Source organism: Ranitomeya variabilis, chromosome 8 (assembly GCF_051348905.1).
Source record: "Ranitomeya variabilis isolate aRanVar5 chromosome 8, aRanVar5.hap1, whole genome shotgun sequence".
In the NCBI taxonomy this organism is placed as follows: domain Eukaryota; kingdom Metazoa; phylum Chordata; class Amphibia; order Anura; family Dendrobatidae; genus Ranitomeya; species Ranitomeya variabilis.
Window position 1 is genome coordinate 53,612,356 of NC_135239.1, and position 26,042 is coordinate 53,638,397.

Consider the following 26,042-nt stretch of genomic DNA (forward strand, 5'->3'; position numbering starts at 1 on the left):
GATGAGTGTGAGAAGCTCTGCAGCAGTGATGAGTGTGAGAAGCTCTGCAGCAGTGCTGAGTAAGAGAAGCTCTGCAGCAGTGATAGTAAGAGAGGCTCTGCAGCAGTGATGAGTGTGAGAAGCTCTGCAGCAGTGAGGAGTGTGAGAAGTTCTGCAGCAGTGAGGAGTGAGAGAAGCTCTGCAGCAGTGATGAGTGTGAGAAGCTCTGCAGCAGTGATGAGTAAGAGAAGCTCTGCAGCAGTGATGAGTGAGAGAAGCTCTGCAGCAGTGATGAGTGAGAGAAGCTCTGCAGCAGTGATGAGTGAGAGAAGCTCTGCAGCAGTGATGAGTGAGAGAAGCTCTGCAGCAGTGATGAGTGAGAGAAGCTCTGCAGCAGTGATGAGTGAGAGAAGCTCTGCAGCAGTGATGAGTGAGAGAAGCTCTGCAGCAGTGATGAGTGAGAGAAGCTCTGCAGCAGTGATGAGTGAGAGAAGCTCTGCAGCAGTGATGAGTGAGAGAAGCTCTGCAGCAGTGATGAGTGAGAGAAGCTCTGCAGCAGTGATGAGTGAGAGAAGCTCTGCAGCAGTGATGAGTGAGAGAAGCTCTGCAGTAGTGATGAGCGTGAGAAGCTCTGCAGCAGTGAGGAGTGAGAGAAGCTCTGCAGCAGTGAGGAGTGAGAGAAGCTCTGCAGCAGTGATGAGTGAGAGAAGCTCTGCAATGGTGATAATGCATCAGGGCTCATGAGCTTAACCCCTTTCCGACATTAGGTGTAAGGGCTTGTTTCCACTTGCGAGAAACACGTCCGTGTCTCGCATGTGGAAACCAAGCTCTGGCGCCGGCACTCCAGAGCGGAGCATGCGGCCGCATAGGAACACATGGAGCTGCACGCTCCGCTCCCAAGTGCCGGCACCAGAGCTTGGTTTCCACATGCGAGACACGGACGTATATCTCGCAAATGGAAACAAGCCCTTATAGTCAGACTGGGGTTGAGCCTGCACCTTTCCGGGCACATGTCCGCTGATCTATACAGCTGACTTGTGCCTGCAACAGCCGCGGGTAGAATCACAATCCACCCACGGCTGTTAGCTAGTTTAATGCCGCAGTCAATTTCTGACAGCGGCATTTAACTCGCGCTTACCGGAAGCGCGTCGCTAATCCCGCCCATCGGTGACCCCGTCACAGTATTGTGGGTCACCAAAGGGTTGACATGACAACCAGAAGTCTCCAGCAGACCTCTATAGTTGTCATTGCTGGATTGCGTTGAGCGCCGCCCAGTGGTCGGCGTTCATAGCGAATGAGAATTCCTGCTGCACACAGGCTATCTGATCGGATTATCGCAGCTTCTAGTCTCCCACAGAGACTATTGAAGCATGCAAAAAGTAAAAAAAAAGTTTTTAAAAATATAAAAAAAGTTTAAGTTCAAATCACCCCTCTTTTCGTCCCATTCAAAATAAAACAATAAATCAAATATGCACATATTTGGTATCGCAGCATTCAGAATCACCTGGTCTATCAATATATAAAAAATGAATTAACCTGATTGCTAAATGGTGTAACAAAAAAAAAATTCAAAATGTTAGAATTACGTTTTTTGTTCGCCGCTACACTGCAATAAAATTCAATAATGGGCGATCAAAAGATCGTAGCTATACCAAAATGGAATCAATAAAAACGTCAGCTCGACACACAAAAATAAGCCTGCGCCCAACCCCAGATCACGAAAATGGAGACGCTACGGGTCTCAGAAAATGGCACCATTTAAAAAAAAAAATTTAACCAAATTTGGGATTTTTTTCACCACTTAAATAAAATAGAACCTAGACATGTTTGGTGTCTATGAACTCGTAATAACCTGGAGAATCATAATGGCAGGGCAGTTTTAGCATTTAGTGAACATTATAAAAAAAAAACTGTGAAATTGCCCTTTTTTGCAATTTCACTTCACTTTGAATTAGTTTACCGTTTTCCAGAACACGATATGTTAAAACCAATGATGTCGTTCAAAAGTACAACTGGTTCCGCGAACAACAAACTCTCACATGGCCATAGTGACCAAAAAATAAAAAAAGCTATGGCTCTGGGAAGAAGGAGAGGAAAAACCGAAAACGCAAAAACTGAAATACCTCTGGTCGTAAGGAGATAAAGTTCTGCTACTGAAAATCTAACATGTCTCCAAAGAGCCACAAAAGGAAAAAAAACAGAGATGATGAAAACCAAATAGACTACAGTAGATTCGTATAGTATCTGAGAAAAAAACAGAAAACGTACGTGAATATCAGGCATGTGAATGGGGTCTAAAAAGAAATCTGTCTTTGTTGCTCGTAGCAACCAATCACAGCACGGCTTTCATTTTACCAGAGCAGTTTCAGTAATGGAAGCTGATCTCAGATTGGTCACCCTGAACAATAAATACCCGTCTTTCTTATAGACCACACGTCCCTCTTCTGAGCTGTGCACGCCGTTTTCACAAATTTGGGGCAAAAACATCAGCAAAGTCTACAAGACAAAAGAGAAAAGTGACTTCAGTGAATCCCAAGTGTTGAATCAGTCTCGGAGTGTTTTGAAGAGTATTTTTGGCGCGCCGAGGGTGCGCGCACGCAGCGTTGTTGTCAGACTCCGCTTGCTTGGAATCTGCCTGAAAAAGCGCCACTAAAAAATGAACATTGTGCGCAGCAATGCAAAAACAGCAGGAAAAATTCATGTCACTTTTATGAAGAGGAAACTGCTCCACTCGCCATACAAGTCAGGGTTACATCGAAAGGAAAAAAAACACACTAAAACCTGCCTCAAAAATGCACGTTTTGCAGCAATTTATAGGTGGAAAAGACGCCAAAGAATTGACATATTATTTCTACCAGATGTTGAAAAAAATATGTGCTTAAGTAAAAAATAAAAAAATATCATAAAAGCAAAGCAAAAAAAAAAAAAAAAAAGCAAAGGCAAAAAAATAAATAAAACAGCAGCAAAAAAAACAAAGCAAGAGAAAAAAAAATCAGAAGAGTAAAAGCAAAAGAAAATAAAAATAAAATAATAATAATAATAATAAAAAAAAAACCCACTGCAAACCCCTGTGTGAAGGAAGCAGGGACAGGCCATGGTGGCGGCAGCGCTTGTGCCTGGAGGAATGTGCTCCGCTCCTGACCTCACAGCTCCCCAGGCCACAGTGCACACATGAGAACGCGCCACCACCTGTTTCTGCGCTCCGCCGCTACATCTTGCCCGGGGTGGGCGTGGCGACATCAGGGAGTGGGCGTGGCTCTCTGGTTTAGAAGGCACTCGCGGAATGAAGGCGGGACAAGCCGGTGATTGACAGCTCAAGGACGTGGCTTTCAACCCATGTACTAACAGTGTGGAGGCGTGGCGTATTGGGGGAGTGGGCGTGTCTGTGCGCGCTGTTCGCTGGAGAGCGGTGGCGGCTCCAGTCGATGAGAGGAGGCGCTGCGCGGCGGCCGTCGGTTAGTGGCTGCGTGCTCATTTTCCGTTTGTATCGGGACCGTTACGGAGCTCGGGCAGCTTGTGAGTGACGCCGAGTTTTCGGGGATGCTGCAGTCCTGCCGTACAGGTAATGCCGGCACCGCCGGGCACGGGGGGACATTCCAGGACTTGTTTTGCTTCTTTGTGAGGGTCCACAGCACGGAACTGCAACCTGTGGCTCGCCAGCTGTTGGGAAACTACAGCCCCCAGCATGTCAGGACGTTATGGTGGTCGTAGTCACTACTCGGCTGAGGGTCCTCTGCCCCAGATGTGCTGGAGGCCAGGACTGATCGGCAGAGGGCTCGGTGTGGCCCCCAGTCTGCGGGCGATCACTGGCCCCGGCCGGGGGGATCTGCCCTCACAGATGGAGCATCGCAATGAATGGTGATCACTGGATCACATCTGGTCTGATGATTGGCGCACACTGGTTGGTGATCAATCACTTTCTGAGGTGTGACACTCAGTAGATTGTGTTGTGCGGTGTCTGTACAGCGCTGTGGAATATGTGGGCGCTATACAAATAGTTATTGGCTGAGTGTGGTCCTCCAGAGTCCAGGGCTGTTATTACCGGACCCTCGTAGTTTGCATCCGTAGTAATGGGCACTGCTGTGCCCGCTGTATGGCGCTGCTGTACGTTGTGCGGTTTTCTTTGACAGTGTCAGTGTTGTATCTACGTCGTCCATTACAGCGTTATCACCGACACCTGGCGACTGTGTGTTCTATAGTCTTATACCAGCTGCTCCATACCAAGAAGTGGCACACGTCGCCACTGTGTGCACCAGCGGGTGGGCGTCTGAGTGCCAGTAATGTGGGGAAAGTTGGCTTTGTTCAGAAGGATTATTCTAAAGCTGATAACTATTATCCACCTTTATTCACCTTGTAACACTGCCTGAATGAATGAATGACATTGGGAGATCAGCGGTGCCACAACCTGTGCCATGGGGGTAGAAGATCAGCGGTGCCACAACCTGTGACATCGGGGTAGAAGATCAGCGGTGCCACGACTTGTGCCATGGGGGTAGAAGATCAGCGGTGCCACGACTTGTGCCATGGGGGTAGAAGATCAGCGGTGCCACGACTTGTGCCATGGGGGTAGAAGATCAGCGGTGCCACGACTTGTGCCATGGGGGTAGAAGATCAGCGGTGCCACGACTTGTGCCATTGGGGTGGAGAATCAGTGGTGCAGCAACCTGTGACATGAAGGTGGGTGAATCAGTGGTGCCAAAGACTGCAACATGGATGGGGATCAGCGGTGCCGAAATGTATCTTCATGCAGTTTATCAATGGGACCTAAAGATCTGATAGAAAAGGCTGTCCAGTGGTGTTCCTCAAAGATTTAGACATAAGATTATTTTCAGATCCAGAGACTGGAATCTCATATATGTGACCGGCCTCGGGGCCTTTCTACCATTTCATCATCTGCTGAGGTCTGAGTTAATTATATTCTTGAATGAGGACAAGAGAGCTGAGGACACGTCTCCCCTCTCTGTGACTTCTGAGGGGCGCTCTGACATTCCTTGTGATACGCTTCCGGCAATGTTTCAGATTCATGGTTATTTACATCCAGCCAGTTTGTGCATAGGGATCAGCCATTTACAGACACACGTAGAATGAATACTTTTTCCAGTTTGGGGGCCAAATTCCAGCACGCCATATATTACAAGGTATGAGCACACCAGGCCTTATTTACAGTAGTTGATCTGCAGGGAGCAGCCTTAACTCGGACTTTGGCACACAATGCATATGGATCGGAGTGAGGTATGTGTCAGTCTATATGGATGTGTGTGTATACAGATTGATGGATCACGTCGTTGTGGTTCCCGGCTATTCTTGGTGGCATTACTGCGTGCAGAATATTTACACATGGCTGCCAGACCGCGGTGAACATGAGCCTATAAAATCCATCTGTAGTCTGTGTGTTCTTAGCATGCATGCTGTATAACTCTGTGCATTTGCAGGGCGGCTCTTTAAAGCTGTGCCCGGACTGTGGAACGAGGGCATTTCCTCCAGAGTTTCTAGTTAAGTGAAAAGTCTTGAAGCTTCTGGACACATCAGGAGCTGGATGTCTGACACAGACTCACTGATGGGGAATGTAGAGTGTGAGCCCCATTGGGGACAGCGAGTGATGAGGTCTTTAAAGCGCTGCGAGTAAAATAAATAAAATGACCACATCAGTCTGAGCGTGCTGCCTGTGTTCATAGATGGATCTGTGGGGTCCCAGGGATCGCTGCTCCAGGACTTCGTAGTCTTTGTTGGATTGGCTCTATTTTCTTTACGTGATTCACTCTTTAACTTCTCTGTGTAAATGAATAGATCCTGACACTGATTTTAATGAGATCATCCCCCCCCCCCCCCCGTGTGTAGTCGCCTCTTTACTGATATTAGTGGGTGTTCTAGTAACCAATGAATCTCAGTACGTGATATTATCACTGTAAGGTTCTTATGGGAATCTTTACTCCTAGGGGTTTGTGTCCACGATCCGAAACAGTAGCGTTATGGATGCAGCACATTTACGCTCCTTCCAAAACGCTGCGTTCTACACTATAAGCACAGTGGATGGGATTTATAGAAATCCTATGGCCACTATGCTTCTACAGGTCCTTCTCAAAAAATTAGCATATAGTGTTAAATTTCATTATTTACCATAATGTAATGATTACAATTAAACTTTCATATATTATAGATTCATTATCCACCAACTGAAATTTGTCAGGTCTTTTATTGTTTTAATACTGATGATTTTGGCATACAACTCCTGATAACCCAAAAAACCTGTCTCAATAAATTAGCATATCAAGAAAAGGTTCTTTAAACGACCTATTACCCTAATCTTCTGAATCAACTAATTAACTCTAAACACATGCAAAAGATACCTGAGGCTTTTAAAAACTCCCTGCCTGGTTCATTACTCAAAACCCCCATCATGGGTAAGACTAGCGACCTGACAGATGTCAAGAAGGCCATCATTGACACCCTCAAGCAAGAGGGTAAGACCCAGAAAGAAATTTCTCAACAAATAGGCTGTTCCCAGAGTGCTGTATCAAGGCACCTCAATGGTAAGTCTGTTGGAAGGAAACAATGTGGCAGAAAACGCTGTACAACGAGAAGAGGTGACCGGACCCTGAGGAAGATTGCTGAGGAAGCAGTGGACTGAGTCTGGTGTGGAAACATCCAGAGCCACCGTGCACAGGCGTGTGCAGGAAATGGGCTACAGGTGCCGCATTCCCCAGGTAAAGCCACTTTTGAACCATAAACAGCGGCAGAAGCGCCTGACCTGGGCTACAGAGAAGCAGCACTGGACTGTTGCTAAGTGGTCCCAAGTACTTTTTTCTGATGAAAGCAAATTTTGCATGTCATTCGGAAATCAAGGTGCCAGAGTCTGGAGGAAGACTGGGGAGAAGGAAATGCCAAAATGCCTGAAGTCCAGTGTCAAGTACCCACAGTCAGTGATGGTGTGGGGTGCCATGTCAGCTGCTGGTGTTGGTCCACTGTGTTTCATCAAGGGCAGGGTCAATGCAGCTAGCTATCAGGAGATTTTGGAGCACTTCATGCTTCCATCGGCTGAAATGCTTTATGGAGATGAAGATTTCATTTTTCAGCACGACCTGGCACCTGCTCACACTGCCAAAACCACTGGTAAATGGTTTACTGTCCATGGTATTACTGTGCTCAATTGGCCTGCCAACTCTCCTGACCTGAACCCCATAGAGAATCTGTGGGATATTGTGAAGAGAAAGTTGAGAGACGCAAGACCCAACACTCTGGATGACCTTAAAGGGAACCTGTCACCACGTTTTTGGAAGATGGGATAAAAATAGCGTTAAATAGGGGCAGAGGTGGGCATTACATTAGTGTGTGTGTTATGCGTTTATTACCCACCTAAGTTGCCGAAATAACTTTGCAAAGTCTCCGTTTTCGCCTGTCAATCAGGCTGGTCAGGTCACATGGGCGTGGTGTCTTCACCCAGATTTGGCGTAGTTTTCCGTTGGTGGCGTAGTGGTGTGCGCATGCCCAAAGTCCGGAATCCTCTTCCAGGGGATTTAAAATAGCGCGGTGTTCGTTATTGCATTGGTGATCGGTGGGCGCGGCCATCTTCCTTTGGCCGCGCGTGCGCAGAAGCGGCGCTCTGCTGGCCGCGGCTTCAGGAAAATGGCCGCGGGATGCCGCGCGTGCGCAGATGGATATCGCGGCGGCCATTTTCCTGAAGCCGCGGCCAGCAGAGCGCCGCTTCTGCGCACGCGCGGCCAAAGGAAGATGGCCGCGCCCACCGATCACCAATGCAATAACGAACACCGCGCTATTTTAAATCCCCTGGAAGAGGATTCCGGACTTTGGGCATGCGCACACCACTACGCCACCAACGGAAAACTACGCCAAATCTGGGGGAAGACAACGCCCATGCGACCTGACCAGCCTGATTGACAGGCGAAAACGGAGACTTTGCAAAGTTATTTCGGCAACTTAGGTGGGTAATAAACGCATAACACACACACTAATGTAATGCCCACCTCTGCCCCTATTTAACGCTATTTTTATCCCATCTTCCAAAAACGTGGTGACAGGTTCCCTTTAAGGCCGCTATTGAAGCATCCTGGGCCTCCATAACATCTCAGCAGTGTCACAGGCTGATTGCCTCCATGCCACGCCGCATTGAAGCAGTCATTTCTGACAAAGGATTCCCGACCAAGTATTGAGTGCATAACTGAACATTATTATTTGTTGGTTTTTTGGTTTGTTATTAAAAAACACTTTTATTTGATTGGACGGGTGAAATATGCTAATTTATTGAGACAGGTTTTTTGGGTTATCAGGAGTTGTATGCCAAAATCATCAGTATTAAAACAATAAAAGACCTGACAAATTTCAGTTGGTGGATAATGAATCTATAATATATGAAAGTTTAATTGTAATCATTACATTATGGTAAATAATGAAATTTAACACTATATGCTAATTTTTTGAGAAGGACCTGTATGTAACGCTGCGTAAAGTCGCCCGCGGCACCAGGGATTATGAGCCGCGGGATGTCAATCTCTGTAGCGGAGACGCCGGTACATCCACATGTACTAAAAAAACAAATGGGGGAATTAGGACAAAGCGAAAATACGCTCCATCCGAAACACTGCTATTCCTGATCATGGGGATGTAGCTTAACCGAAATACATCTACAGCTGGCCATACGTGAGACATTTCTGACTGCTGATTTCTAAACTACCTGACGTTCATAGTTGGCCTGGGACGCTTGATGTTTTGGACTTTAGACTGTCTAGTTAAGCTCGGCTCTGTGGCCTGACCTGGCGGGATGCAGATCTGTCACTCATCATCAACAACTTTCCAACTAAACCTCTAAGCAACTACTGAAAAAAATCCACCAAGGCTGATAAACTTTTCCACAGATGCGTTCCTTCTGCTGTCATCCTCGTTGCCCATATAGCACTTTGCTCTTGTTCCAAGGATCAGCTGACCAGTTCTATCTCTTTAGTTTAGTTTCTGTGATCAGTAGGGGGTCTTAGAAACCCCCAAATCCACCAGTCATACATTTTGACGTGGTAATAAGATACAAAGATTTAAATTCAGTTCTTAAATTTCAGGCCTATATCTCAGTGAGAGGTCTGCTGCTTTTTTGCTGGACTTCATTACCAATATTAAACAGCTTAGTTTTTGGGCATCAGGATGTGATTGTGTCTTTGGTGTCTTCACTTGCGGCCTGGGTTTCTGGGTTGCTCTCTGGTCATTTCTGAGAATCTCTTACACCAAGTTGCTAATTTTTCGTCAATATTTACTAATTAACGCTCTGAAGTTTTCACATTGTAAACCTAAAAGCAGCAACTGGAAACTGAAACCTTGTAGCAAAACAAGAATGAGTGAATCATATTGGTCTTCATCATGACTTTTTCCCTTTGGGGAAAGTTCCCACCTTCGCGCTCTGTTTAGTTTTCTGTCAGGTGGAAACCCAAGAGATGGAGGGTTGTGTACTGTACGCTATGGCCCCTTCTAATCCTTTCTATCTATATGAGTATCAGTGCTCTATATACTGTAGGAAGTGAATGTAAATTTACATTTTAACAATGTGATCATTGTTTCAACTTTACATTGGGGATTAATAGTCCCCCATTCACAGGAACTCCCCTGCCACACTCCTCTGATGGCTGCCTATCTCACCAAGAAGAAAAAAATCGAAAGTACAAAATTTGACAAGATGGATCCTTTTCTCGGGATTTGGCAGTTACTTGTGCACATAATTGGCTGATCCCACTGAAATCTTTGGGTTCTACCAATGTTGGTCTAATGTCTGTGGAGACAATTTTCTCAGATCTCTTGTATATTCTTGATTAGACATATACAATGCATGTTATTGGATTAGTAGACCATTGTGGGAATTAAAAACTGGTAGCGTTTTTGTACATGTCTTGTAAGACTCTATAGCTGGAAATACACATCAAATGGCACATGAGATGGCCATCTTCTCCAACATAACCATATAGTATCTGAGCATTACTGGAACAAAGGTTTTGGTATAAAGATGTTGCCCCATAATATTTTCCATCAGGTCTCAGTGAAGACCTGATAGCAAATTAGGTCCTGTTCTTCTCACATTAGAACCTGTTTGACATAAACCTCCGACAGAAGCATCTGTTGATGTTCCTCCACTTGCCTTCTGTTCAATACGTTGCCCATCATTATAAGGAAAGGGCACCACTTACTGTTTTTTTTTTTTTTGTCTTATGTTTGTTGTTTTATGGCTTTTCCATAGAAAAAAAATGAATCAACAGTGCCTTTCATAACTGGAAAGAAAAGAAACCGTAGCAATGTAAATCGGCACTCCTTTGGTCTCCATTGGGCAGCAGAAAAAGAAAGGGAGCTATAGCGGGGAATAAAGACGCTTGTAGGGTTAGCTTGTCACATAAGATGTAGCCAGGCTCACCTGGGGTCTTGTGCTATGGGCACAACGCTATTGTAGATGTGTAAATAGGGACAGTGCAGCCAATGTCACAATTCTTACAACACAAGTTGCAGATCTTGGTTGAGGAGCATCAGTATGTAGAATAACCTCTGATGTATGGTGGCACTTTGGTAGTTTATAGGGTATGAAATTGGGTGCATAGTTCCAAGGAGAGAATTGTTTTGCCCAAGAAAAAAATACTTTATCGCAGACAAGTTTCAAGGCACCGAAGCCTCTTTTTTACGGGACAAGAGAAATCATTCATACTGGAGGACATTCAGCGCATATATACATACAGAAGTGGTGCAAAAGCCTCATGATTCAAATACGGGAGCCCAAAAGGAGGAATTGCATAGTAATTGGAGATGAGCTGATCGACTCCTGGGATTGCGACCAATAGTCCAGGTCGGTGGTAGCTGGTGACTAGACGGGAGTCTTGCGAATCTTTTTCCTTCTGCCATAACCAGCGCGGCATTTAATTTGTCAGGTCTGGCACGACGTCATCTGTGCACAGATCACGTTGTCAGCTCTAGCTAATGAAAAGCTGTGCCGAGAGGTAAGAAATTCCAAAAGTACAGCTGACCTGGCCGCTGAACAGGAACTCCGCAAATCGGTCTGCTCATCTCTAATAGTAATACACATGCCAGTTAAACAAAATCCAAATTATAAATATGAATCAAATGGAAATAATAAGCTTAGACAAGAATCAAATTGATTTAATGAAATGAAAAGTAACATTGCTTGGGAATGGCAGGGAAGTAATGGAGTGGTAGAGCTGTCTAGAATACATGCCAATGTGGCTGAGTAGATGAGATGCTGAATTGGAGGCCAGGAAACTAGCACATGTGCTCTGAGGGCATCATAAAAAGAGACCAGGACGCAATAAACTTAGAAATGTTCCAAGATTATTAGGTCACTGGGACCCTGGACGTGGGCGCGTACGTGCACTGGTCTTGGGGAAGCGTGGGCTGGGTGCTTTGTTTTGACTGTAGAGAATGGAGCCATAATTCGACCTTGCACATCGGACCTTATGGTGGACAAACCCATTACTTAGAAGTAGGTTGATGGTTGAACAACAATTTCCCGGTGAAGGATAGTTACTGATGGCGCCATACATGTTTTAGTCCATTTTGGCAAACTGCATGTTCCATTGACAAATGCAGCGGAGAAAATGCTTCTGGGAATATTCTATTGAGGAGAGGTTGTTCCACCATCAGACAAAAAATCCAGACACCGTAAACTTCTTATTTAACCACCAGGATCTGTGATCAGTCAGATGAAACTATCAATCGTTGTTTAATTTCACCAGAAGACAGTTTGGCCATTTTCATCAACTTTAGACTGACGTATAGTGGCACGCAGCACGTTTACCTACACTGTGTTCCAAATTATTATGCAAATAATATTTCCTCATATTTTCTCTAAATTACCTATCTGAAATGCAGTCATTGTTATTTTCCAGTCATCTACTATTCTAGTATAATTGCAATGTTTTGGAACAAACTGCCTATGAAAACAGTATATTTAAAAAAAAAAAAATAAACTCTCAGAATGCATGTTCCAAATTATTATGCACAGCAGAGTTTTCAACCTTTTTTGTTGTATTTTGAACAAATTGTGAAGTTATAAGCATTATCAGCTTATTACAAAATGAAATCAAACAGTTTTCAAGTGAATACTTTATTCTAGGTGATGTTACATTTGCACATAGGACCCCTTGTTCGAAAGAAGCTTCTGAACTCTCTCGTCCATTGAATTTGTCAGTTTTTGGATGGTTTCTGCCTCAATTGTTTTGCATGTGGACAGAATACCCTCCCAGAGCTGTTGCTTAGATGTGAACTGCCTCCCGCCATCATAGACACTCCTTTTGATGATGCTCCAGAGGTTCTCAATGGGGTTGAGGTCAGGGGAAGATGGTGGCCACACCATAAGTTTGTCATCTTTTATGCCCATAGCAGCCAGAGATGCAGATGTGTTTTTTGCAGCATGAGACGGTGCATTATCACGCATGAAAATGATCTTGCTGCGGAAAGCACGGTTCTTCCTCTTGAACCATGGCAGGAAGTGTTGTTTTAGAAACTCCACATAGATTATGGAGTTCATCTTTACCCCTTCAGGGATCATAAAGGGGCCGACAATCTCTCTCCCAATGATTCCAGCCCAAAACATTACTCCACCTCCTCCTTGTTGGCGCCTTAGCCGTGTTTTCATGGGGTGTCTATCAACCAGCCATCCTCCACTCCATCCATCTGGACCATCGAGCGTTGCACAGCACTCATCGGTGAACAAAACCATTTGGAAGTCAGTCTTCATGTATCGTTTGGCCCACTGGAGCCATTTCTGCTTGTGTGCAGTGGATAGAGGTGGTCGACAGGATGGCTTACGCACCTCTGAAGGACCCTGCATCTTGTTATTCTGGGGACGTTGGAGGCACCAGCAGCTTCAAAAACCTGTCTGCTGCTATGACAAGGCATTTTTGCAGCTGCTCTTTTAACCTTACGCAATTGCCTGTTGGAAAGAGTCCTCAATTTTTCCTTATCAGCACGCACACGTGTGTGCTGGGAATCAGCTACATACTTCTTGATTGTGCGATGATCACGATGAAGTGTCTTGGCAATGTTGATTGTAGTCATGCCTCGACCTAAATACTCCACAATTTGTTGCTTCTCAGCAGCCGACACATCCTTTTTCTTTCCCATTTTGGCCAAAAATGTAGGCTGCTTAATAATGTGGAACAGCCTTCTTAAGTAGTCTTGCCTTTATTTGGACACACCTGCCAAACTAATGTGCACAGGTATCTGCAATTGCTTTCAATGATATAAAGAGCCCTGACACACATCACCATCAATGAGTTTAAATGACAAACAAAAAAATTCTAACCTTATCACTCCTAAACTTCTTTGTGCATAATAATTTGGAACACAGTGTAGATGGAGTTGTGTGCCGAACCGAAATTTTTTTTATTTACGGTACATTTTTTTGTAGTAATCTGTAATATACGGTACTTCTGCTTGCTTTGTAATAGCTCCTCTGAAACTGGAGCCTGGTTTAGTGCTATACATAGTAAAGAGACAAGATAATTGAGACTTGGTGATAAATGTGGTAACTCAAGGGCCCAGACAGTGTGAAACTTATCTGTGACTTGACGCGCGTCCCCTCTGGCCATTTGAAGTTGGGATCTAATCTCGCCTGGAACTGCTGCTGGCACATCTGCTTTTTAGCAGGTTTATGTGGAATTCCTGGGTGTAATATTTCCATCTTGAAGTCATGCTAGTCGGAGATTTCTAAGAAGAGACGGAAAATCCTGTTCATTTTGGTTTCTGTCCTGTGAAGTTGTATTTTCTGCTGAACCAATTTCAAAACAGACGCAGATTGCAAAAGAATTGGGTAACGTCATGTTGTGACAATGGATATAGGACATTCGGCACCGCTGCCTCGGTATGTCTAAAGGGGTTGACCAAGACTTTTATATTAATGACCCATTATTGGGATATCTGGTCTTTTGGGGGTTAGACACCCAGCACCCCCACAATGGACTGGTGTGTCCGAATTACTTTGCAGGAACAGCATGACTCCATACAAGGTGTAGTGGGCTTCTCTGGTCCCGCAGCTTCGGCTCCTGTCCTTTCTGGCTCCGTACACTGAAGGACACTTATAATTGTATTTCCGACAACATTTTGATGCAGATTGAGACATTGCATTGTCATCAGGGCGGTGGAATCGGTAAGCCAAACCTCCGACTCCTCCATTTCCATGACACTGACTCTGACTCCCTCAAAATGGGCTACGACTCCCAGCTCCACAGCCCTGGTTGTCATAAATGCTTACAGTAAGTTACATTTATCAGTGTGTTTTGCTACATTTGACACCTGTATATATAGTCTCTGCGCCAAAACTTAAAAATAGCGAGAAAACGGGTATCATGGATTTATGAAAGACATTTCTACACAAGTCACAAAAAAAGTCAGATTGTAGACAGGTCAAAGGTCTTTAAAAACAAAAGTCTTGGCATTAATACATTTATGTTGCAACCATTTTTCACGTATAAAAAGTAACAGCGCAAAGTTTGGAGTAGGGTGCCCGCTTGGAGTAGGGTGCCATGATCCATAGTGGGATCCATGTGTAATGAGCCTGTACGTTCCTTATTGTGTACCTGAAATCTACTATATAATTGTCTAAGGGTCACTTCCGTCTTTCTGTCTGTCACGGATATTCATTGGTCGCGGCCTCTGTCTTGGAAATCCAAGTCGCTGATTGGTCGCGGCAAAACGCCCACGACCATTGCCACGAACTACGTCGCTGGGCTATATACTACGTGGCTGGGCAATATACTACGTGGACATGCATATTCTAGAATACCCGATGCGTTAGACTAGATGGTGGCCCGATTCTTTCAATAATCAGTGATACTGTTATGTAATCGAGGTGTATGAGTTGCACAGATATTTTCCATGTCATATTGAGTCATATTGATCACATGTCAGTTTTACGGCTTCTTAGAATTGTTCTCGCTGGTACGACGTGATCGTGGTACCTAAAGTGTCCGTCAGGCCGAGCCTATTGTAGTTATTCATCCACATAATGACTGCTTGTGCCAGGGGGCATTCTAGCCATGCAGAGCAGGTGTTACACAAGTGCCTATGAGGTCACTGTTGCTCCATTTCCTCTTGTCAGGTTTCAGGTTTTTTTTCTCCCAGAGCTTTTTAGAAGTTTGCTTTATTGCTTCTTGCTGAGTTGATGCGGGAGGTTGTGGTTAATGGGGACCTGTGGCTGGGACACGTCCTATAAAACCAATTCATCTTCCTAGTGTGTTTTGCCGTTAGATCTGATCAGTGTTGCTCGATTGACTGCAGCCCTCTCCCCCCATGTTGCCTCCACCAAATCTACATATTTTTACAATCATCCTATATTATATGTACATTACATACTATATAGCAGAAGGTCTTTGCAGCAGTAAAGAAGAAAAACAGCACTTTAGACATTTTCTTACCCTCAGGTCCTGAGGCGAGAATGAAGTTTCCTGCTACCTGTCATCCTTTTCCATTACATCTTATAAAGGTCCTGTCCGCCCTGGAGACATGTCAAATGCTTTTAGTCCTCCTTCAAATAACTCCATCATAACTTTTTAGAACTTTAAAATTGTTTCATCCCTCTGTTATTCTGTAAATGTATGAACAGAACTAGGTCTATGCAATGACTTCTGGCCATACGGGGGAAAGTATCATTGTCCTGCCACCGCAGGTGATCGAAGTAGATGGGGTTGAATTTCTGAGTTTGGGTCATGGTCGTGGCCACCTATGGTTTCCCCCCCTATTTTGGATTAATTACTTGCTGTAATGACATGGCAAACTTTAGAGACAAGGGCACAAGTTGACTTGAAGCCCCCCTGCCTGTGTGGACCACTAAAGCCGGACATACACATTACACGGCTGTCGGCGTAACGATGCATTGGACAATCGTTCGTCTTGTAGCCATCTCGGCCAACTCTCCCCCCTACATATAAGCGCTGGTTCGGCCCAGTGCTCCTGTGTTCTCTATAAGAAAATTGCCGTCTGACCCGTCGGCCAACGGGTTATCACAGGGAGAACAATGTGATCAACAGTCCAAAATCAGAGATGTGCGATCAACGTCTCTCCTGACCATCAATCGGCCAGATTCCCCCACACACTAGACCATCAGCCGAACCTGTAAATATACCCAGGTTCAGCCAACATTAGTCCAATGTGTATGGGGTCTTAAGTGCTACAGTTAGGCCATGTGCACACGTTCAGGATTTTTAGCGTTTTTTTCGCGTTTTTTCGCTATAAAAACGTGATTAAAACGCGAAAAAAAACGCTAACATATGCCTCCTATTATTTACAAGGTATTCCGCATTTTTTGTGCAAATGTTGCGATTTTTTCCGCGAAAAAATCGCATAGCGGAAAAAAAAGCAACATGTTCATTAAAAATGCGGAATTGCAGGGATTCCGCACACCTAGGAGTGCATTGATCTGCTTACTTCCCGCACGGGGCTGTGCACACCATGCGGGAAGTAAGCAGATTATGTGCGGTTGGTACCCAGGGTGGAGGAGAGGAGACTCTCCTCCACGCACTGGGCACCATATAAGTGGTCAAAAAATAAGAAATAAAATAAAAAATAGTCCTATACTCACCCTCGATGTCCCGCGCAGTGTTCCCGCCTCACCGCTGCACGCTGCCGTTCGGTTCCTGTAGCTGGTGTGCGGCGAAGGACCTTGCCGATGACGTCACTGTCCTGTGATTGGTCGTGAGCGGTCATGTGACCGCTCACGTGACCGTGACGTCACGGAAGGCCCTGTGCGCACAGACCAGCTATAGGAAGACGAACGGACGCCGCTTATGAGATGTCTGGGTGAGTATAAGCATTTTTTTATTTTTTTTATTATTTTTAAACATTCTATCTTTTACTATAGATGCTGCATAAGCTGCATCTATAGTAAAAAGTTGGTCACACTTGTCAAACAGTATGTTTGACAAGTGTGACCAACTTGTCAGTCAGTTTTCCAAGCGATGCTACAGATCGCTTGGAAAACTTTAGCATTCTGCAAGCTAATTACGCTTGCAGAATGCTAAAAAAACGGAAAAAAAACGCAAAAAAAAAAATGCGGATTTCTTGCAGAAAATTTCCGGTTTTCTTCAGGAAATTTCTGCAAGAAATCCGCAACGTGTGCACATGGCCTTACTCTCGTCAGTAGGGCATGCCCTCTGTCCTTTCAGCGCTGATTAGTATCCCTGATCATGTTTCTGCTGGGCATTGCAGGCTTTTCTTTTTCTCTTTTCCCCTCTTTCTAATGAAATAGTAACACCTCCATCATTTTATTTTTCTTTCTTATCAACATTTGTGCACAATAGGAGTGGAATCTATCCGAGCTGTAATCATCTTTTCGCTTCCCCCGGGCCAGCCAGGGCTCCTTGTGCTGAATGCAGGATGGTTATCAGCCTCGGTGGCTCTCGCCCGTCTGTGTTTTTCCTGTTGGTGAACGCTATCGATTGTATTTAGATACCCCAGAGAGTGTGGGATTTGGCAGCTGATCATATTAAGGCTTTTTGACTTTTCGTCTTCCCCGAACAACAAAGAACTGAGGGAAGTAAACTAATCTTAAGTGACTGTATCGCGTTCATACATTCCAGTGGTGGCAAATCCGAAAGCTTAACTTTCCCCGGCCACTTAATTCTCATCCTCCTACAAATTTCTGGGCATATCTTTGGAACCATCATAGGTGGGAAAAAATATACGGTATATGAAAAATGAATAGCACACAGCTTATTTTATGTGGAGGTCTTGTCCCATTGAATGACAATACGGTTAATTCTTGTGAGGTTTATTGCAACATCTGTACCTACTGGTCCGTTTAGAGGGGCTGATGGGTGGCTTTAGAGAGGTGTAAAGAACTAAAAGGCTATTAATGGCTACTGGAGCTGAGTCATCCTCGGTGGTCAGATTGGACGGCATTTTCCGTGTTACGCTTCGGTAGGCTGGGAGTTTTTGTAATGATTTACAATGTGAGTTGGCACAGTGGTCAAAACAACATTGAGCAAGCAACCTGCTGAACTATGTCCATTAATCCTGTCCGGAAGTAGAGGTTTCCAGATCTGCTTACATGGCTAGTCGTACACTATTCTGACAAAAGTAGTGGGACACCTTCATATTACACCTACGGGAGCTTTTATGACCTCCTATTCAAATTCTATATTTTAATATGGTATTGGTCCCTTTTGGTATAGGAGCTTGCGGTGCTCTGGGAAGACTTTCTAGAAGATTTTGGAGGCATTTGTGATTTGTGTGACTATTTGCATTGCATTTACGAGGTCAGACACTGTTGTTGGGTGAGGCCGCGCTTACAATCTCCATTCTATTCATTCTGAAAGTGTTGGATGGAGTTGAGGTCAGGACTCTGTGCAGCCTGTCAGGTTCTTCCACACCAAACTCCTCCAGCAGTCTCTTTATGAACCTTGTTTTGTGGACTGGTGACCAGGACCAGAAAAGTGCTTTCGATTAACTGTTGCCAAAAAGTTTAAAGATACAATTGTCCAAAATATCTCAGTATGGTGAAATATTAGGATTTTCCTACACTGGAGATATGGGGCTTGGGCCAACCCCTGAAAAACAGTTGGCACCATACAGTCAGAAAAGTAACGTTCTCCTAGCATTCACCAAACCCAAACTTCTCCATCAGATGCTTTGTAGAGAAGCGTGATCTGTAACTCCACAGAACACTTCTCAAATGCTTCTGAGTCCTGTGGTGGCTATAAACCGCTCCAGCTGATGCTTGGTGATGTCCGCCTTTGATACAGCTGCTCGGCCATAAATAACCAGATGAACAGTTTTCTGTCCTCCGCTTCTCAGCAGTCTGTGACCCTCATGTGAAACATTACTTGGTCTCCACTTCATGGCTGAATTGCTGCGGTTCCATCCACCTCTCAATAATCTCACTCACAGGAAATGGTAGAATATTTAGGATTGAAGAAATCTCATGATCTGACTTGTTCCATCAGTGGCTTCTATTAAAGGATCGCGTAGGTATTGATGATCTTTCCCACCAGCCATTTTTTTCACAATATTGGTAAAAGCAGACAGCATGGCCAAGGTCCGGAGGTTATACACCGGAGGCAAAGGTAATGAATGAAAAACCTGGATTCAGTGATTAATATGTGTCCCGATACTTTTCTCAGTGTAGTGTTTTTTATCTGTCTGGTAGGTAGCTTACATTTCTTATCTCAGCAGTGTATATTACTCTTAATATAATGCTGAGCCGGTAGAATCAAGTATGTTTCTAGCGTGGAACTGCATTACCTAGAGCAAATCCACCCAAAATTGACCATAAACGGGTCACCAAAGGATCATGTATCAGTCCTTTATTTACTGGACAGTTCATTGATGAGCTGATTATCGCAGGTTCATGTTCTTTAATCCCTTCTGATCAGCTGATATGAATCGAAAAGGCGAAACACTGTGGTTATGATCGAGCAGGAATGCTGTCAAATTAATGGGTTAAAACTTTTAAACTTCCTTATCGGAGCCTCACATTTACATGTTCTTGTTTGGCCCTCTCTGCTTTAGATGGTGTTTGAGAGTCATTTCCTTGTGCCTGACACCATGTTCTGACGTTTTCTCTCCTGTAGCGACTTTAAAGGTTTCCTTTTATATGTCAACAAGAGGCTGTTTTACAAATTACAGGAGTTACGGAACAGTCAGATTGTCCATGATTACAGCTTTATTGGTTGGTTAGATCTTTGGTGCTCCATGAGTAGGGACCCAACTGATTGCTAAATCAGAGTGGCTTCTGTACTGGGTAATGCACTCGAAAAACCATCTTCTGCTGATCACAACCACCTATTTTTCATCCTAGTGATTCTACAACCCCTGGCAAAAATGATGAAATCACCGGCCTTGGAGGATGTTCATTCAGTTGTTTAATTTTGTAGAAAAAAAAGCAGATCACAGACATGGCACAAAACTAAAGTCATTTCAAATGGCAACTTTCTGGCTTTAAGAAACACTAAAATAAATCAAGAACAAAAAATGTGGTAGTCAGTTAATGGTTACTTTTTTTAACCAAGCATAGGGGAAAAATTATGGAATCACTCAATTCTGAGGAAAAAAATATGGAATCACCCTGTAAATTTTCATACCCAAAAATACACACCTGCATCACATTAGATGTGCTTGTTAGTCTGCATCTAAAAAGAAGTGATCACACCTTGGAGAGCTGTTGCACCAAGTGGACTGACATGAATCATGGCTCCAACACGAGAGATGTCAAATGAAACAAAGGAGAGGATTATCAAACTCAAGAGGGTAAATCATCACGCAATGTTGCAAAAGATGCTGGTGGTTCACAGTCAGCTGTGTCTAAAATCTGGACCAAATACAAACAACATGGGAAGGTTGTTAAAGTGATTCCATCATTTTTTCCTCAGAATTGAGTGATTCCATAATTTTTTCCCTATGCTTGGTTAAAAAAAAGTAACCGTTACTGGCTACCACATTTTTTGTTCTTGATTTCTTTTAGTGTTTCTTAAATCCAGAAAGTTGCCATTTGAAATGACTTTAGTTTTGTGCCATGTCTGTGATCTGCTTTTTTTTTCTACAAAATTAAACAACTGAATGAACATCCTCCAAGGCCGGTGATTCTATAATTTTTGCCAGGGGTTGTGGTGAACATAAGTAGCGCAAGATAAGTTATGCCCAGCTCTACAGCCATAGTGTAAGAATACCCCAACTTACTGAATGAATTTTTTTTTTTCTTCTTGTAGGGGTGAATTTGTGGCCCATGGGCGAAGAGTGGCACTGAATGCTTGCTGAGGACCTCTCAGAAGCACGCTGGGATGTTGCGTCAGAACGGAGGAGGTAACAGGCGTGGTTTGGGATTTGCACGGTTTTCTACCTCGAACTTCTTCACCATCTCATCTTCGGCCACCTTGGGAATGGGGAGAAGCACCAAGAGTAATTCTCTGAGCAGTATCAGCACTAACTCAGATTGCTATGACAGCTCTGTGGTGGATCCGGAGTACATCATGCAGCTGGTGAATGACGTGAGGAGGTTTGCTGATGTGCTGCTCTATCTGAAGGAAGCCTTCGTGTCTCCAGGTGAGTGCTCAGCTTCATCCACCATCTGTCTGTGTGATGTCCACCATGATCATTTACTGCTTCTCGCTCATGATCTAGTATATATTGATGTCTTTGTGTTGACCACTTGGTCATGTTTTATTTGAAACTATGTTCTATAAATTATAACTCAACCCAATCCTTGACTTCCACATAATCCTACAATTTCCTTGTAGCAGCTGGTGTATCAGGTACACTACTAGCTGGCTTCAATCGAGTTATTGCCCTTGTGACCCTTTGAGGCCAGTTTTACATGTCCTATAACAAGGACCGTGCCCGTATTGTAATATCTGGCCAGACCTCTCAGTCTACCGGCTTGATCTAACAAATAGGCAGTCCCTGCATGTGTTGCTGCTGTCGAACAGCCGCTAGACATGCAGGCGCGAGGTATCGAACATATTCGAGCACACCAAAGTCACTTGGTTAGCACATAAGCATGCTCCGATAACACCTTATCCGAGCGTATTCCCTTATCACTGGTAGTGATAGATATTCTTTCACCTATTATTTGATGACGACTATGTGGTGCAACGTCAATGAAATTGCGGAATGGCAAAATTGGTAATGTCCATCTAAAGGGACATAAGGAACTTGCCACTCGTTGCTCTGTTAACATGTCTGCCATCTGGTGCTCGGGAGACGTCTGCTGTGGACGTTTCAGACTTTGTATGAACGCTGTTATGGGTATTCATGGTGAAGTGTTGCCCGCTGGATTCCTAAGAGACTCTTTCGCAAACACGACACTTCTCCGCTATTGACAGAGACTTGGTTGGTTTCCAAGTCTTGTTTGTGAAGCAGAACATTAAGGTAGCAGTGAGCTCCCTAATAGCGGCTAACAAAGTGCTCCGGACCCTCCTGGCAGCGGAGGAGCGCCGCTATCTTTTGATGTTGATGTAAAAAGTGTTTTGGTGTGAAACGATTAGTGGCTCTGACCAATGCACCGTCCCATCGCTCTTTGTAATGAGGCTGGCTGGATGAGTACAGAATGCCTCGCTCTTTCAGCCCGGACATGGTAAATGAGGGCTCTTTGTGCTCTTGGCTTGCTTTTGCAGGACTTTATTTTTTTTGTTTTTTTACATTTCCTTGTGCATATACGTGGCGGCTTAACGTCTTCACAGGAAGTGTATATTTCTGTATCCTTAATTACATGTAATAAGCTAAAGCATGTTGTCTTGTTTGCTCACCTCCTCGCGGAGACGTACTTGGCATGTCTCCTATGCAGATACACAACTATGTAAATTGCCATTCATTTCTTACCATAGAAGTGACACATGTTTAATGCTGCAGGACGGACGTGTAAGGAAATGATGCAGTTATGCCTCGTTTGGCCAGATCGTATGTACGGTCGGCATTACACTCTTGTATCAGGTCTAGAACACACAAGGAGCTGTCCTCTTTGGCTATGTTCACACTTTGTATTTTTTGCTACGATTTTTATACAAATTAAAAGCTGCTTTTTACAGTATCCGCAAAAGCTGCGAGATTTCAGAAATCTCATCCACGCGCTTGTTTCGTAGTTTTCCTTACTGAATTGGAAAACTACTGCTTTTTTTTCCTAAAAACTGCAGTGTGTCACTTCTCTCAAAACACCGGTACAGCAGGATGTGAAACCAATGTATTTTTGTGATTTTTTTTTTTTTTTTTTTTTTCCCCCAAGTTTATACTATAATGTCTTGGTGTCCCCACATTAGCGTTTACGTGATTATCAGTACAGTTTAATTTAATTTAACTGTGATAAGTCATAAAGTAAACAATGCCCTACCAATGCAATGCCTTACCAATGAGTGATAGTAAACAGTGCCCTACCAATGAGTGATAGCAAACAGTTCCCTACCAATGAGTGATGGTAAACAGTGCCTTACCAATGAGTGATAGTAAACAATGCCTTACCAATGAGTGATAGTAAACAATGCCTTACCAATGAGTGATAGTAAACAATGCCTTACCAATGAGTGATAGCAAACAGTGCCCTACCAACGCAATGCCTTACCAATGAGGGATGGTAAACAATGCCTTACCAATGAGTGATAGTAAACAATGCCTTACCAACGCAATGCCTTACCAATGAGTGATGGTGAACAATGCCTTACCAATGCGTGATGGTAAACAATGCCTTAGCAATGCGTGATGGTAAACAATGCCTTAGCAATGCGTGATGGTGAACAATGCCTTACCAATGAGTGATAGTAAACGGTGGCCTACCAACGCAATGCCTTACCAATGAGTGATAGTAAACGGTGGCCTACCAACGCAATGCCTTACCAATGAGTGATAGTAAACAGTGCCCTACCAACTCAATGCCCCACCAATGTGTGACAGTAAATAGTGCCCTACTAACTGAATGCCCTACCATTGCTTTAGATAAGCAATCCTGGCAAATTCAACTTCCCCCTGCTGTTTTACATTTGCAGTTGTTCACTTTTTCATGATCTTGTATAACCTTAGTTCACAGCTGCGCTTCATACTTGAATCCAGCCTGGAATATTCACTATTTTTTCAGACCTAAAAAAAAAAACACCTTTGCGCTCAATAAGTTAACTGGTTCATGCAGCTTTACATGAACACCCGAGACTTACACTATGGCTGGTCCAAATAACTAAAGCAATTGTTACCATCCACCTCTCGTGTCTCCCCTTTTCCTCATAGGTTGTAAGCTTGCGAGCAGGGCCCTCATTCCTCCTGGTATCTGTTTTGAACTGTGATTTCTGTTATGCTGTAATGTCTATTGTCTGTACAAGTCCCCTCTATAAGTTGTAAAGCACTGCGGAATATGTTGGCGCTATATAAATAAAATTATTATTATTATTATTATTATTAATTTGATCAAATTGCCCTTTTTTCCAAAACTTTTTTATGGTTTCACATACATCTGTACATCTGGTATTTTTCATACTTGCATGCTGGAAGCAAAGCTGAACTTTGAGAACCTGAATCGCACAGCAAAAAGTCAGAAAAACCTGTGTTTTGTCAGGAGCTTTTTTACTGCCAAGAGATCAGGATTTGGCTACAGAAAAAAAGCAGTAAAAATCAGTGTTACCATATTCTTACAGACCATCGTGCTGCTTTAATTTCTATTGGCCACCATTCCTTTACCATAGTCTGACTTGATCACGGGGGGAGGGGGGGTAGAAAATCAAACCTATAGTATCCGATTTCCCACAGAAAAGCAGGTATCTGGCAAGGGCTTACTCTGCTTCTCTGTTGTAAGCATGCATGTTCACCTCTTCTAATCTTCATGTTTATGGGCAGGTTGTCCAATATTCTCCTTTACGTGAATATGACTATTGGGCCAGGTTCATACATCAGTAAAACAGGGACTGTGCTCAGACCACAAGATCCAACCCGACTGCCGAGTCTCCTTACCTGAGCATAGGTGTCATGATCTGCTGAGTTTCTGGGATTAGGTAGTTCAGAGGTTAATCTTGACGGCCTCACTCTGGGATTCTGGGAGGCTTCTTATAGCCTCATTGTGGGGTCATTCCTGGTCGCTTATACTTTGACCCTTGGCCGAGTGTGTTTGACCCATTTATGCCTGTGCTACTTTATGCTTGTCTGGTTCTGACCTGGTTCTGTCCCCGTTACGGGTTCCGCCTGTCCCTAGTGTACTGCGCTGCTATCTCTGTGTATGACTCCTTGCCTACGTTCTGACTATGCTCTGCTCGCCCCTCCTGTACCGCGCCGCCCTCTCAGTGTATGACCCCCGTTTGTCCGACCTGAGTTCCCCTATCCTCAACTCCAGAGTCCCTGTAGCATTCTACACTCATCTCCAGCAGCAGGATGCTAAGCCCCGCACTCTGTGGTCACATGATCGCCAGTCCCGCTACCTGCTACCCCAGCGTCCCCTCTCGCCACGTTGCTCAGGTCCTGTCTGCCTGAGCTTTCCCTGCGGTATCTGACCCCGGGCTCTCCCACAGTGTGGTTTAGTCACCCTGCTCAGCCGTGGCAGTTTGCCGGTGCTGACAGGATCCTGATTATAGGCATATGATACCTGAGCTGACCTTGGGTAGGTCAGAAGATCTGGTAGGTGGGCCAGGTTCTTGCCATCTGAGCACAATCCATGTTTTATAAATGTGTGGAACCGAATTTATTGTTTTATACAGCTTCATTTTATATTTATAGTAAAATCAAACACGTCTTGCTCCTTCTTTTGCCAACAGACGATTTTTAGGCTGAGTTGGGACTCCATTACGCATAACTTACCGTAAATACTGTCTGAACCCACTAATTTCAAGGAATTAGCCAAACATCTAATGTGCATGACCACCTTTAAATAAACTATAACTTCTAGTGCATCACAGTTTGGCCAATAACAGTTTGTCCCAAAATCTAACATTTTTAAAGATTTCATAGACTAATAGAATGTTAGAGTTGGCAGGGACCTCCAGGGTCATGTCCAACATCCTGCTCAACGCAGGATTCACTGAACCATCTCAGACAGATGTCTGTCCAGCCTCTGAAGATTTCCATTGAAGGAGAACTCGCCACCTTTCGTGGCAGCCTGCTCCACTCATTGGAATGTCAATTTTTTTTTTATATAATATCTAATCTGTATCTACTCCCTTTCAGTTTCATTCCATTGCTTCTTGTGTTTCCATGTGCAAATAAAAATAAGGATGATCCCTCTACACTGTGATATCCCTTCAGATATTTGTAGATGGCTATTAAGTCTCTTTTTAGCCTTCTTTGCAAGCTGAACATTCCCAGATACTCTAACCATTCCACATAGGACATTGTTTGCCGACCGGTCTCCATCCTGGTCGCTCTTCTCTGAATTTGCTCCAGTTTTTCAATGTGTTTTTTTTTTTTTTTTTTAAATGTGGTGCCCAGAGCTGGACGCAGTATTCCAGATGAAGCCTGACCAACAAGTAGTAGAAGGGGGTAATTACTTCACGTGATCTGGACTCTATGCTTTTCTTAATGCATCCTAGAACCGTGTTTGCCTTTTTTGCTGCTGCATCATACTGTTGACACATGCACACTGTGATCTATTAGTATCCCCAACTAGGTCATTTTTTCAG

General features: G+C 44.1%; 1 protein-coding gene across 1 annotated transcript in view; it reads left to right on the forward strand.

The window, feature by feature from the left end:
- Positions 1 to 3,336: 3,336 nt before the first annotated feature.
- Positions 3,337 to 26,042, forward strand: part of ARHGAP29 (Rho GTPase activating protein 29) — a 150,689-nt gene continuing 127,983 nt past the window's right edge. Inside the window, exons 1-2 of the mRNA XM_077277488.1 lie at positions 3,337 to 3,541; positions 20,673 to 21,006. Of these exons, the coding sequence (XP_077133603.1) occupies positions 20,745 to 21,006 (262 nt within the window). The 5' untranslated portion in view covers positions 3,337 to 3,541; positions 20,673 to 20,744. The remainder of the gene's footprint in view (positions 3,542 to 20,672; positions 21,007 to 26,042) is intronic.